This window comes from Emydura macquarii, unplaced genomic scaffold, assembly GCF_026122565.2.
Source record: "Emydura macquarii macquarii isolate MOO-44397 ecotype Brisbane River unplaced genomic scaffold, CSIRO-AGI_Emac_v2 contig_1451, whole genome shotgun sequence".
In the NCBI taxonomy this organism is placed as follows: Eukaryota; Metazoa; Chordata; order Testudines; family Chelidae; genus Emydura; species Emydura macquarii.
In genome coordinates this window covers 1,451,138-1,465,000 of record NW_027131588.1, presented here as the reverse complement: position 1 = coordinate 1,465,000, position 13,863 = coordinate 1,451,138, and the positions used below count along the sequence as shown (strand labels likewise).

The window sequence follows — 13,863 nt, the reverse complement described above, 5'->3', positions numbered from 1 at the left end:
AGAATAGTTGAAGCAGGAACACTGATTTATTATTGCCTGTAATTTTCTTGGTGTTGTATTTGCTTAACTATTAACTACTCTGCTAATGTGATGTCCTGCTATGTGTTTTCAATCAGCTGCCCCTCATTTTGAATATAGAAAACCTCTAATATGACTAATTCTAGTAGCTTACTTTGCTTTCCTTACATGCAAACACAGTGGAACCCTGAATGTTAAATTCTTTGCTCTTTCCCCAGTGGCCCCTTCTTATAGATGCTTCATAACATTCTGAGCTTAATCTAATATATTTATCCCCCAACCTTATCCTCCTTTAAATTCCTGTTTCTGTCGACCCATTCAACCCCCAGTTTTTAGTTTTATTCCTTCTCCCAATAAGTTTTCCTTTTTAGTTTTAGTGATTTTGTTTTTTTCTGTAATTTTGACTCCAACATTTTCTTGCGCATGATTCTCTATAGATTCTGTCATTTGCTTGCCTGCATGACCAAATCCAGTATTCATACTGGCTTTGCCTTGTTTCTTCTCCTGTGACTATATATATTTTTCTATGTTTGTTTCAGTGTTAGTGTGAGGTCTTGAGGCTGCATCCACTTTGAGTCTGAAAGTAAATCAAATTGCACTCTCAGTGTACTGTAGGTGATGTGTTCCAGGGCTGTGATGTGACAATGTGGTCCAGCACATTTATTCACATCAACTGGAAGTACGCAGCATTGAAGTTGGTTTTGGTACTCAACTCAAGCATGCTGTTAACCCTCCAGTTTTCTTCTGTGCATATATATATATATATATATATATGTATATATATATATATATATATAAAAACTACATGCATATATATATGTGTGTGTATCTTTTGCATGGTGTTGTGTATTGTTAGTATATAGTTAGTCAATTGTGGGCCCCTGGTAGGTCTGAATCAACTTTTGTATGAATGTGTCTAATGATATCAACAAGTAAATATAGAATAATTTACTTTGTATGCCGACAATATACTTGTGTAGTCTTTATATTTTATTTTTTGGCAAATTGGAATAACATGGTTAAAATGTTAAATAATGTCTGTACAGTGCATGTAATCTATATGCAAGTCTCATTTTCCCTTTTTGTATATGTTATTACCTTTTTTGTGTTTTGTTCCAGTTCGACGGGTCCCACCAAGATTCTCTATCCCACCTACCAATCATGAGATCATGCCAGGCGGGAGTGTTAACATCACCTGTGTCGCCGTGGGGTCACCAATGCCATATGTGAAATGGATGCTTGGGGCTGAAGATCTGACTCCTGAAGATGATATGCCAATAGGGAGGAATGTCCTTGAGCTTAATGATGTTAGGCAGTCTGCAAACTATACTTGTGTTGCTATGTCCACCCTTGGTGTTATAGAAGCAATAGCACAGATAACTGTCAAAGGTACTTTACATATATAATCTGTCTGTGTATACATATTTATATAGACATGACTTGTTCTTTGTTTTTCTGACACAGTTGTTAAATATTGGTCACTTCCTTAAAGAAGACAAGCTGTATTAACTTCTGGCTCCTAGTGTGTTTAGTTAAATTCTGGCTCCCAGTGTGTTTAGGCAGGGTGTGACTGTATTCAAGAGACCCAGGACTGTGAGTCACTTTGTTATCCCCTGTGTCCAGTGAGAGGGAGTCTTTCTTATAGTATCTGGGTATCAGTTCCCTGACACCACCAGCCTTTCAACCACTTAAACACTCTCCTCTGGGCTATACCAGCCTTAACTTTACCTTGCAGGTTAACAATAGATGCATCCCAATCCCTAAGTCCCTTTGATTCATTCATCTGTGATATCCAGCCCCTGACTCTGGCTACTCACAGAAATTCCAGATCATCTGCACTCAAGAGTTCCATGTTTTTATCAGTTTTACTTTAAAACACTGCTATTCTGAGCACTTATAATAAAACAAGCAGGTTTATTTAAGAAAGAATAAAATTTTATCTAGAAACAAGAGAGACTGATGGAAGCAAATGTTTACAATGCAAAACTAAATGTTGCTTTGTATCAGAAGACCTTTTTAATGTGGAACTAGAGGTATTTGTGTGTTCTCTGTTAAGTTTTTGGAATAAATAACTAAATTTCCTTTGAAAGAATTGAATTCTAAATAGGGGGTTTAGCTCCTCCCCAAATCAACTACATTTCAACCCATTTCATATCATGATTTTCTTTGCAAGAATTATTGCAAGAATTCATGATATGCAAGATATTGCATGATATGCAAGAATTATTGCTATGTGCTGCTCATTAACTTAATTTTATGTTATTATTTTTAGCCTTACCCAAACCTCCAGGAACTCCTGTGGTGACCGAAAGCACAGCAACAAGCATAACATTGACTTGGGATTCTGGGAACCCTGAACCAGTCTCTTACTACATAATCCAACATAAACCTAAAAACTCTGAGGAACCATATAAAGAAATTGATGGGGTGGCTACAACACGCTACAGTGTTGCAGGGCTAAGTCCATACTCAGAATATGAATTCAGGGTAGTTGCTGTAAATAATATTGGACGGGGCCCACCTAGTGAGCCAGTGTCAACAAGGACTTCAGAACAAGCACCGTCTAGTGCACCTCGCAGTGTACAGGCTCGTATGTTGAGCTCAACCACAATTTTGGTACAGTGGGAAGAACCCGAAGAACCAAATGGCCAGATTCAAGGATATAGAGTTTATTATACCATGGACCCCACCCAACATGTCAACAGCTGGATGAAACACAATGTGGCTGACAGCCATATCACTACTATTGGAAATTTAGTACCACAGAAAACTTACTCTGTGAAGGTTCTTGCTTTTACCTCAGTTGGGGATGGACCCCTCTCTAGTGACATTCAAGTCATCACTCAGACAGGCGGTAAGTAGTTAAGTTGGGCAGAGAGTATTTGAGTGAATGAGGGTGGGGAAAAAAATACTTCCAAGAGATGTCCAAAGTTTTCTTTTTTCTTTTTGTTTTAAAAAATGTTGCCCATTAAAAGGCATTATTCACAAACCTCCTTTTTGTAATTCCACAGCCCTTGAAGTCATTAAAATGGAGGAAATTATGCTTTTAGCATCAAAACTACCATTCACTTTTTAAAAAATTTATAAATCTCGAACAGCTCTACTGAAGCAATAGTATTCTCAGTGATACTGTCATTGTGGAGAAAGCCAAATGTTGTGGCTACAACAGGACCTCTGATTCTAAGTACCGTACTATGTTTGTCCAGCAGTTATCAGCTGACATTTTTACTGGTCTTGTCTTTCAGTTTTCTATGGAGTTGATTTTAATTTAGATTGTATATGAGGTGTCATATGTTAGATCATTTTTGTTAACATTGATTTGGAAATGTAAAGTGCTTATATACTACACATACACACATGTATATACATATATCTGTGTATGTTGAAAATGTTTAAAATCATATAAAAATGATGTATATGCACACACAAATACATCCATGCATTTTTTTATTTATAAACCTTCCTTCGCCACTTATCAACAGAGAGTACCACAGCTCTAGCTAAAACAAGGTCCCTATTTCTTTGTTTTATGTTTGAAGGTATGTTTTGTTTGTGTACAGGGCCTTCAGGACTGAGTTAATTTTATTATGAAAACACTAGCAAGCCCAGTGAAATATATTGCAAAGAATGTTTATGAAATAAAAAACCAGACATTCTGATGGTGCTAAACTGCAGAAAGTATTTTATTGTAGCTGTATGTAATAAAAACTCCCTATTGTTTACTGTTCTAAAACAAGGTGTCTGAAGTGTTTCTAGATCACCTAGAAATATATAATGCTATTTGTAAGTCAGTTGAACTTTTTAGCACTAGCAAAGTTTCTTGTAGTAGAAGTTTAAGGTGCCTCCACTTTTTAAAAATGTGTCTCAAAAATATAACTTAAGACATTGGTTCAAACACGTTTACCAACATGCAAATTCATTGACTTCAGTGAAGTTGCATGTGTGTAAATGGAGCATAGAATTTGACCTGTTGTCTTGGAATTTCTGCACGTACTGTGTAACAATGAGGAAAACGTATGTACAGTTTTTATATTTAAAATTATTTAGAATTAGTTTTTATTCATTAGCTTTTCAAATATACCCAATGGCTGTGTGATTGATGTTTGTATATATATTTAGATAGTGACTGGCTTTTGACATATTTGTGACATTTTTCAGAGGCCAGTCTTTAAGTTGCCATATTGCTCTCCCCTTTTTTAGCTCTTAGTGTGATAGATTGTTTTAGATGGACACACAAAAAGTTCTTCATTCATTTTGTTCATTAAGGGTTTGATCCTGCTCTGTTTGAAATCAGTAAGAGTTTGCCATTAACTTCAACAGAGTAGCAGATCAGGCCCTAAACTACTTTCTGCTGTGGTCCAGTTAGACTGACCCAAGTTATGTTACTGAGCATAGTCACCTTTGGAGTTTTCCATGTATTCAAACATTTCTGGCATCATTGTTGGATCACTTAATATGCTCACCTGTGCTGTTTCTTCTTGCATGAAGAAATGATGATAATGATGATACTATTGGAGTGATTCTCTATGACAGTGTTTTCACTTTGGGAACTGACTTGATCTGACATTTTTATTTTTATACTGTCTCATACAAACAACAGTTTTGAGAGAGGCGAGACTTTTTAAAGCACCAGCCTGACAAAAAGTTCATAGAAGCGTGTGAACATTTATAATCAACAAAATAGGGCTAGGGAAGTTGGACCTAATGCAGCACTTCAGTTTAGACCACTTCCAAACTTTGGGAACAGTTGAAATCTGAATCTAGATCTGGATCCAAATTTTGTGAACAGTCCATCTTTCTAATTACATTAATGAAAACTTCAGATACATATCCTCCCTCCCCTAAAAATTAAAATATTCAAATTAGGATCTGGATTTTGTGACTTGAATCCCTCATTCTCTCTGTCATGTGTGTGTACACACACATGACACAGAGAGAGAGACAAATATATCAGAAGTAGCACCTGGAAGTTCATTGGGTTTAGATTTGTTTTTTTGTTTCTGTTCATTTGTTTTTCTCCTCATAGAACTTAAAAATAAATGAGTAACTACTTCATCTGTGTAAGCCATCACTTGATGGACCAAATCATGCTCCCATGGAAGTCAGTGACAAAACTCCAATTGACTTCCCTGCGACCAGATTTGTGTTCTAGAGTCTGACTGGCAGCTGTGCTATTCAACGTTATTGTAGCTTGGTTTCTTTCAAAGCCTTTTCCTATATTATGTGCATTGTGATCACTGGGAGGCAGGGAAAATATTTTTAGGATTTTGAAAAAGAAGCACATTTGTAAAGAACTTTATTTTCAGCCCTAGCATAATAAATATTGACAAATATTTGAATGTGACAAAATGGTGCTAGAAAAACATGCATCTTTCTTTGAACGTCTCACTTTCTTGGCCATCTGAGTAGATCTGCTCAAAACATTTCATTGAAACTTTTTCAGTGAAAATTTTGGTTTTCTAGTAAACAATCTTTTTTTGCAAAAAGTGTCTGCTATCCATTGAAAACTTTACCTTTTTCTTAAAAACCCAAACACTCTGAAAAACTAAAAGTTTTAGATTTGGAATGATAATCTAAATGTTACATTTCAGCTCGGCTCTCCATTAAACTTTGTCCCCCTGAGCTGCTACAGTGCATCATAGGAATAGTAGTTTAGGTACCTCATGCCCACAGTCTTCTCTATGGGCTAAACTGTGAGGCCAAATTACATTTCCCATGGTGCACCATGGCTATGGGACTCCCATGGTGCATCACAGTGGTTTCGGGAGGGGAGGTCATAGGCCTTGTGAAAGAGTCCAAATAGGGATCCCAGCCTACTGGAGAGAATGGCATGGCTTGAAGCATGCAAACTACAATTCCCAAGAGCTATTGTGGCAGACAGACATCGTTCAATATCAAATTAAACCAAAACAAGACAATTCATTTAAGATTTTGGCCATAAAATGTGGGTGTTCTTTCTTTTTGTCTTTCTTCATCAAAAAGATCATTTTTCAATCAAAAAGATGTATTTATTTATTTATAATAAAAAAGATTATAACCATGGCAGTTAGTAGAGCTCTCCCAAGTTGCTCTTATTGTGGGCATGCTTCAGCTTCACAAGTGGGGGTATTGGAGCTCTCTAACTGAGGGCATAGCATGTCTTAGGGTATGTCTACACTGCCAAGTGAAGTCGACTTTCACCCATCGATTTTTAGAAGTTGTAGCAGCATGTACACACCACGCTGTTTGCGCAGGTCTCGTATGTCCACACTCAACACACTTATTTTGACTTTCAAAGCAGTGCATTGTGGGTTGCTATCCCACAGTGCAAGCAGCCACGGTGGCTGTTGGAACAAATGTCATCGTCCCATGTTGCAACGCTGCTTCCCCCTCCCTTTTTACCCCAAACAAACAGGAAAACGTTTTTTGTGCCGTTTTTTTACTCCGTGCACTCGCCATTGCTGTGGAGACATGGAGCTAGCTCAACTCTACACTATTATTGTGAGCATCACAAATACATCGCGACTTGTCATCGAGTATTTTCTCAGTAGAGCAAGAAGCCGAAGCACAGGCAACAGCGATGCCACCGAGGCTGCACTGCTACAAGCCATCGAGCAGAACAATTCCTGATTCTGCAGGCTGTAACGTGTCATCTGCAGTCCATGGAGCACAGGTTCTCATGCAGGGAAACAAGCACAGATTGGTGGGACCGCATCGTTATGCAGCTATGGGATGATGACCAGTGGCTGCAAAACCTTCATATGCGAAAGGCAACTTTCCTCGAACTGTGCTAGGAGCTGGCCCTGTCCCTGAAGCGCATGAATACTCACTTGAGACAAGTTCTGATGGTGGAGAAGAGAGTCGCCATCTCTCTGTGGAAGCTGGCAACCCCCGACTGTTACCGCTCGGTTGGGAATCAATTCGGAGTCGGTAAATCTACAGTAGGCACCACTGTAATGCAAGTATGCATCAATACACTTCTGCTACGAAGGATAGTGACTTTGGGGAATGTGCAGGACATAGTGGATGGGTTTGCCATGATGGGGTTCCCAAACTGCGGGGGGGCAACTGATGGGACGCACATCCCTATCTTAGCGCCTGCCCACCTAGCAGCCAAGTACATAAACCACAAGGGGTACTTTTCCATGGTCCTGCAGGGCCTTGTGAATCACAGGGATCGTTTCACTGACATCTATGTGGGGTGGTCTGGGAAAGTTCATGACGCGCACGTATATCATAATTTGGGTCTGTTCTCTAGTATGCAGGCGGGCACTTTCTTCCCTGACCAAAAACTTCACATCGAGGGTGTGGAAATGCCCACAGTGATCCTGGGGGATCCTGCTTACCCCTGGCTTCTTAGCTAATGAAGCCATACACCGGGCACCTTGACAGAGACAAGGAGTGTTTTAATAAGCGGTTAAGCAGTTTCAGAATGGTTGTAGAATGTGCCTTTGGGTGTTAAAAGGGTAGATGGAGGAGTCTCCTCACTAGGCTGGACATGAGTGAAAAGAACCTCCCTTCTGTGATATCTGCATGCTGTGTTCTTCATAATGTGTGTGAAGCGAAGGGTGAGAGGTTTCCCCAGGCTTGGGCTGTGTAGGCAGAAAGACTGGCCGCCAATTATGAGCAGCCAGATGCCAGCAGTATGCTGAGAGCTAACCGCAGAGCGCTTTGCATTAGGGAAGCTTTGAAAACCAGGTTCTGCAATGAGATGCAGGACTGATTTCTGTTCCAGTATGTTGTTTGCCTTTGCTAAACATCCTCCCCCAAATCGATATCTGTACCCTCCAAATCCCTCCAGAACAAGATATGATTTAATAAAGAAATGTGTTGAAATGATGCAAACTTTTATTTATGAATATTCAAGTCATGAGGGAGGGGGGGAGTGTTCATTCACTGTCTCAAGGGGTAGAGTGGTAGCTTGCTAGCCAGTTGTCAGCATGTCTGCTGCTGCTTTGGTGGAGGTGAGCATGTACTTCAGCCTGGCCAATCTCCTCTGAGACCACTTGAAGGTGGGGGCGGGGGCAGCAAAGCCCTCGGTTGAGGAGCATCATGGAGGGGCTGCAGCGGGACTCTGTCCTGCCTCCGCTCCTCCTGAAGCTCCACAAGCTGCCGGAGCACGTCTGCCTGGTCCCACATGATTCGCAGCATCTCCTGCGTGGTACTGTGATCATGCTTCTGCATTTCTCTGCGACTTTCCCTGTCCATGTCCATATTCTGGAACAAGGTCATCTGCCACGCTCTGAGCAAGGTCTCTGCGACTGCTGAGTTGTTCATGAGCTTGCCAAACATGTCATCTCTTGGGTTTTTTTTCCTCTTTCTAATCTGCTATAGTCTTTCCGCAGCATTTCTTGAGGGTAGGGCCAAGGCCAAGGTGTCTACAGAATGAAAAAAATTCACAAGGTAGCCATGGTTAGCAGAGCGAAGAAAATGATACAACTGCTACAATGTAGACAATACTCCCCATGCAGTGCACAAGGCAAACACAGACCCTCATTCCATTCCTAACATCCTAGAGGGGGGTCTGCTCGCTGTGCCCTTACATAGGGGATCTGCGCACACTGTGGGGGGGAGGATATAGTCTCTGCTTAAACCAAATCAAAGTGACTTGGTAGGACACTACAATGGGGAATACAAAAGCACAGGGCATCTGCTGAAAACTCTGGTATTTTAAACATGTGCCCTCTTCCGTAGTTGACCATGAGCGATATCAGTCCCCTGAGGGTCACGCACAATGAAAGGGAAGAATTGCTGCATGCAGCAGGGTACCAGTAGTGTTCCACCATGATACAGGCTCCCTTGATTGCAGTGTGGCGTAGCAAAGTATGCTACCGTGGAGGGAGGAACAAGGCAGTCCTCCCCAGAAAACTTTTGCAAAGGATAACAGATTTCCTACATGAAAGTTTCCATGAGATATCAACTGATGATTATCGGAGCATATCTCAGCACAGAAATAAACTGTTCTCTGGGTAACCCCCCAGTACAGTCACCAAAACACCTGAAATCCCCTTCCTGCTTCCCCCCCCCCTCTTACCGCCCCGCAAATATAAAAGGACAGAACTGCTAAGAAGAAAAAAAATTCACCAGATGTGCCTTCCCTAGGATCATTAGTGCTGTCCTGTGTGCTGCTGGACTGCTCTGGGGTCAGGAATAAGTCCTGAATTTCTGGGAGAATGGACACCCTGCTCTCCTGCACCCTGATATCCTCAGCTTCCTCCTCCTCATCCACGGATTCCTCATCATTGTCCATGGACTGTGACCTAGGGAAGGTAGCGATGCTGCGGGGCGGCACCATGGTGGGATCGCCACCGAGAATTGCATGCACCTCATCATAGAACCGGCATGTTTTGGGCAAGGAGCCAGAATGGCTGTTAGCTTCCCTGGCTTTCTGATATGACTGATGCAGTTCCGTGATCTTCACGTGGCACTGCTGCGCGTCCCTCTTGTGTCCCTTCTCCAGCATGCCCTGGAATATCTTCCCATAAATGTCCAGATTCCTTTTGTTGGCTCTGAGCTGAGCCAGAACGGACTCCTCGCCTCACAGACTGATGAGATCAAAAACCTCTGGTCGACTCCGTGCTGGAGTGCGTTTGGGCTTTGCAGTAGCCATGCGGAGAACAGCGACAAAGCTCTCTCCACGCTGGCAGCACAGGAAATGAAAATTCAAATCTTCCCAGGGCTTGAGGGGAGGGGACATTTTCTGGTAGTGTGACCACAGAGCAGCACAGCGCAAATGCCCAAGGAGGGCATTGTGGGATACCTCCCGGAGGCCAATAAAGTTGATTTAAGTGAAGTTGTGTCTACACCGACACTAAATTGAATTAATAAATTCGAATTAGGTGCTACGCCACTTGCAGAGGCGGTCTTCTTAAGTCGACTTTTGCCGTGACTTAAGTCGACTTAACAGTAGTGCCAGTGGAGACGCAGGTGTTCGGAGATCGACGTAAGTGACTTTACGTCGACCTCTTTCTCCAGTGTAGACCAGACCGTAGAAAGTCACTTACCATTCAAAGCAGTGTCTCAAATATATATTTAAAGGAGTGACTTCTCCAGAAAGAGGGATTTTGATTGGCAGGATGGAATGGCAGTCCTTTTTGTCTGAGGATAACTTTTTTTCTAAATGTGACCAGCTGAATGTGTAGACTTTATTGCATAATAAGCAGCAACTAGTTTAGAAGAGCAGTTTAAATTCTGTGTTCTCAGGTATTGTTTTTCTTGCATTTCTTTAACTACAGTAAATTCCAGCAGATGAAACCTGGATTTCTTATGGTTTACAGTTGTTCTGTTCTTTCATGTAAATCTTGGAAAAGCCTCTTGATCTTATATTATGAAGTTGTCAGCAGCAACTCCATAGTTAATGTTTCATTCAATTTTTTAAAGTTGGGGTTTTAGTCTGTCATTAGTTAAAGAAAATATTTGACATAATCAAATTTAATAGACCTGCTGTTAAAGAGCAGATGTATATCTGTGAAAAGTTACAGTTAAACACTTTGAACAATTTAAGATTTTGAAGGAGTTTTAAAATAATTCCCTTTTGAAGAGTATGGACTGGTATCTAACAGGCTTTTATATCCCTCTAATTTACAATTGCCTTGTTTTTAACACTTGAATCTTTTTGTACATTAAACATGCAGAGGTTTATTTAAAAAAGAAAGCAAAAATAATTATCATGCTTCAACAATTTTTATGCCATGGTAACAAATGGATAGAATTTTAACCATGAAAAACCAACATTTAAAAAAAAAAAAAAAAAAAAAAAAAAAAAGCTATCAAAAGCCAACATAGAAAATATTAGAGCAGACCCTTTTGAACAAGGAAAACTGGATGCCAGTAGGTTGTGCAGAAAGACCCTGTTCCTACATTGTTAACATCAATGGGAGTTTTGCCTCTGACTTCAGTGACTGTAGGATCAAGCCCTGTATTTTCTCTAGATCGGTGTTTCTTAACCTGGGGGTTTAGAGGGGTCGCAAGTGCAGAGCTGGTATTGGGGGTGGCAAGAAAGGCAATTGCCTGGAGCCACAGGGGCGCCATGAAACTAAGTTACATGCCTCAGCCCCGTGGGGGTGGGACTCAGGCTTCAGGGGTACAGTAGTTTGGAAAGGTTAAGAACCACTGCTCTAGATGATTTGACTCATGAAAATGGACAAATTCATAAGAATGGTGATGTTCTCTTCCTAATTTATGTCTGAAAACTATATATCTGGTGCCTGGTGCCCATTCCCAGCTAATCCAGTACAGAATTTGTTACTTATGTTTCTTCTTCGACTGCTTGCTCATATCCATTCCCAGTTTAGGGGTGTGTGTGTGTGTGTGTGTGTGTCATTTGCACCAGTGCCAGAAAACTTTTTCCCTAGTGGTACCAGTAAAGCCGGCTTTAGAGGCCCCTGCAGTGGCGCACACATGTGCCCACATATAGGCACTGCTGGCTCCCCCTTCCTCCCAGTTCTTCCTTGCCACCAGTGACAGTGCTGAAACATCTCTTGACTTTTCAAGTTTTTCTTTTGCTAAACCTAGTGGCTTATTCATTGTTCTAGTGTATATCATTAATCATTTGGTTAGTTAGTCCTAGTTTGTTTGTTGTTAGAATCCTAGGGTCGGGGCATGCCCTGTTCCCCGGGGTTTAAACCCTGTGCTTCATGTAAGAAGCCTATGCCGAGAAGTGACCCACATCAAAGTTGTCTAAAGAGTCTGGGGAAAGTGCATGTCCCTGAGAGGTGCAAAATCTGCAAAGGTTTTCACCCACAGACTAAGAAAGACTGAGATATCCGTCTTAAGGCCATCCTGATGGAGTTGGCACTTAGACCGGTGTCAGAGCCCAGAAGATAGGGCTCAGCACTGAGCACGATGGCCTCGGCGTGCAGTGCCCCTCCGATGCCCTCTTCCTCCTCTTGGCACGGATCACCTTCCCTGGTACCAAAGAACTGGCCAAAGAAGACTTGCACAGAATAGGGATGCTCTCCTGTGGAGAAGACTAAGGGGGACCAGGTGAGACCTGCGTTGGGCTGCCAATCTTCCTCACCTCAGAAAGGTCCCTCGCTGTTGTGAGCATCGACCCCGGCACCAGGCCCTCCACCAACTCCGGGGAGCGGAAGAGGCCCTCACTGCCTAGTGGTGCCATTGACTACAGAGGCCTTCCAGGTGATGAAGGAACTCCTGGCTCTGCCTGTGCCGCCAATACTGAGGAATCGCAGGGTGCCACACTGAGATTCGGTACCAGTGCCAATGGGCAATCTATTGAGGGACAGATCTGATTGAGAGCCCCCGTCACAGAGGCACCATTCACCAATGTGCAGACAGTCTCTGGAGTCAAGAATCGGAACCAGGCGGAGCACTGTTATGGAGCCATAGAGCGAAGCAGGTCGTCGACTCACGATGTGTTTCCCCAGTACTGCGGTCCTGCTTGCCTAGTCAGTATAAGAAACCTAAGGACAAGAGCTGGTCCCATCACATCAATCATTCGGGCTCTCCATGTCACTCACCGGTGCTGGTGCATCAACAAAATGTTTCACATGGCACCGTGAGATATTCGGAGATGGCACCAATCTGGCCATTGGACAGCAACACCTCATTCTCTGACAGCGAAGTCACTCAAACTAGCGAAGCCCCAGTCCTGATTCCCGGTTTCCCTTTGGTGCCACCGATGGGGGTATGGCTGCAAGTAGACTGTGGCCTTACTTGTGCTGGTTTCCCTCTGGAATTCCGCAGGCCGGTTCTGTGAGAGGAACTTCAGTACCGCAGTCATCCATACCCCAGAGTTCGGCACTGCACCTGGACATGGATTCTGACTGTGAAGGTTCATGCGCCTTGAGCCCAGGGAGAACCTCCCCACCCTAAGCAAAGGCCCCTCTCCCACCTTAGCTACTGGCCTCCTCCTCATCATCACTGGACGAGGCGGTCGCAGGACCCTCATCGGCGGTTCTGTTGGACCGACTTCAAGGCGCACCAAGACCTGTTGAAAAGAGTTGCCTCCAACTTAGGCCTCAAAACAGAAGAGCTGGATGAATCAACTGATGAACACTTTGGGATACTGGCCTCAGTAGCTCCCAGTAGAGTGGCCCTCCCAGTCCATAAGGGGGTTGTTAAAGAAACTATGGCAAACCCTGGCCTCCTTGCCCCCCATGTCAAAGAGGGCAGAGAGGAAATAATATGTACTGGAGAAAGGGTTTGAATACCTTTACACCTATCCTGCACCGGGCTCCCTAGTGGTTGCAGCCACCAATGAAAGGGACAGACAGGGGAAAGTTAGCTTGACTCCCAAGCATAAAGACACAAAAAGACTCAACTTGTTTGGTCAAAAAATTTATTCCATGGCTAGCCTACAGCTACGAGTGGCAAACCAACAGACACTGCTTGGAAGATATCATTTTAATATCTGTCAGTCACTGGAAATTGCAGACTCATTGTCCCCGTCCTCTAAATAGGATTTTGAGGCCATCTTGGAAGAGAAGAGATTGGTCATGAGGGCATCCCTGCAAGCGGCTTCCAATGCAGCAGACGATGGCCTCTGTGATATCTATGAGATGGGTGTCCTGGCTACAATCCTCGGGTCTTCCGTCAAAGGTCCAGCAGTCAATTCAGGACATCTTCTTCAATGGCACAACCCTCTTTGCTGAGCAGATGGACTCCAGGCTGCATGGCATGAAGGACTCAAGAGCTACACTGAGGTCCCTCAGTCTCTATAACCTGTCTTCCTCTAGGAGACACTTCAAACCCCAGCATCAGCAGCGGTTTGGGGATCATTCCCGCAGGGACTCCTATAAGAAGAAGAATACAAAAGGCGCCAGGACCGCTCATCATCTGACAGCCCTCAACTGGGCTCTAGCTGCCATAACCAGGGCGGGAAGTAGGGCTTCTGAAGTTGTGCTC

At 43.0% G+C, this 13,863-nt stretch overlaps 1 protein-coding gene across 3 annotated transcripts in view; it reads left to right on the top strand.

Annotated features, from left to right (window-relative positions):
- PTPRD (protein tyrosine phosphatase receptor type D) overlaps nucleotides 1-13,863 on the top strand; it is a 1,886,025-nt gene that overhangs the window by 1,701,899 nt on the left and 170,263 nt on the right. For all 3 annotated transcript variants that reach the window (XM_067553085.1, XM_067553086.1, XM_067553087.1), the window contains 2 exons: nucleotides 1,138-1,407; nucleotides 2,291-2,872. In XM_067553085.1, the coding sequence (XP_067409186.1) occupies nucleotides 1,138-1,407; nucleotides 2,291-2,872 (852 nt within the window). The remainder of the gene's footprint in view (nucleotides 1-1,137; nucleotides 1,408-2,290; nucleotides 2,873-13,863) is intronic.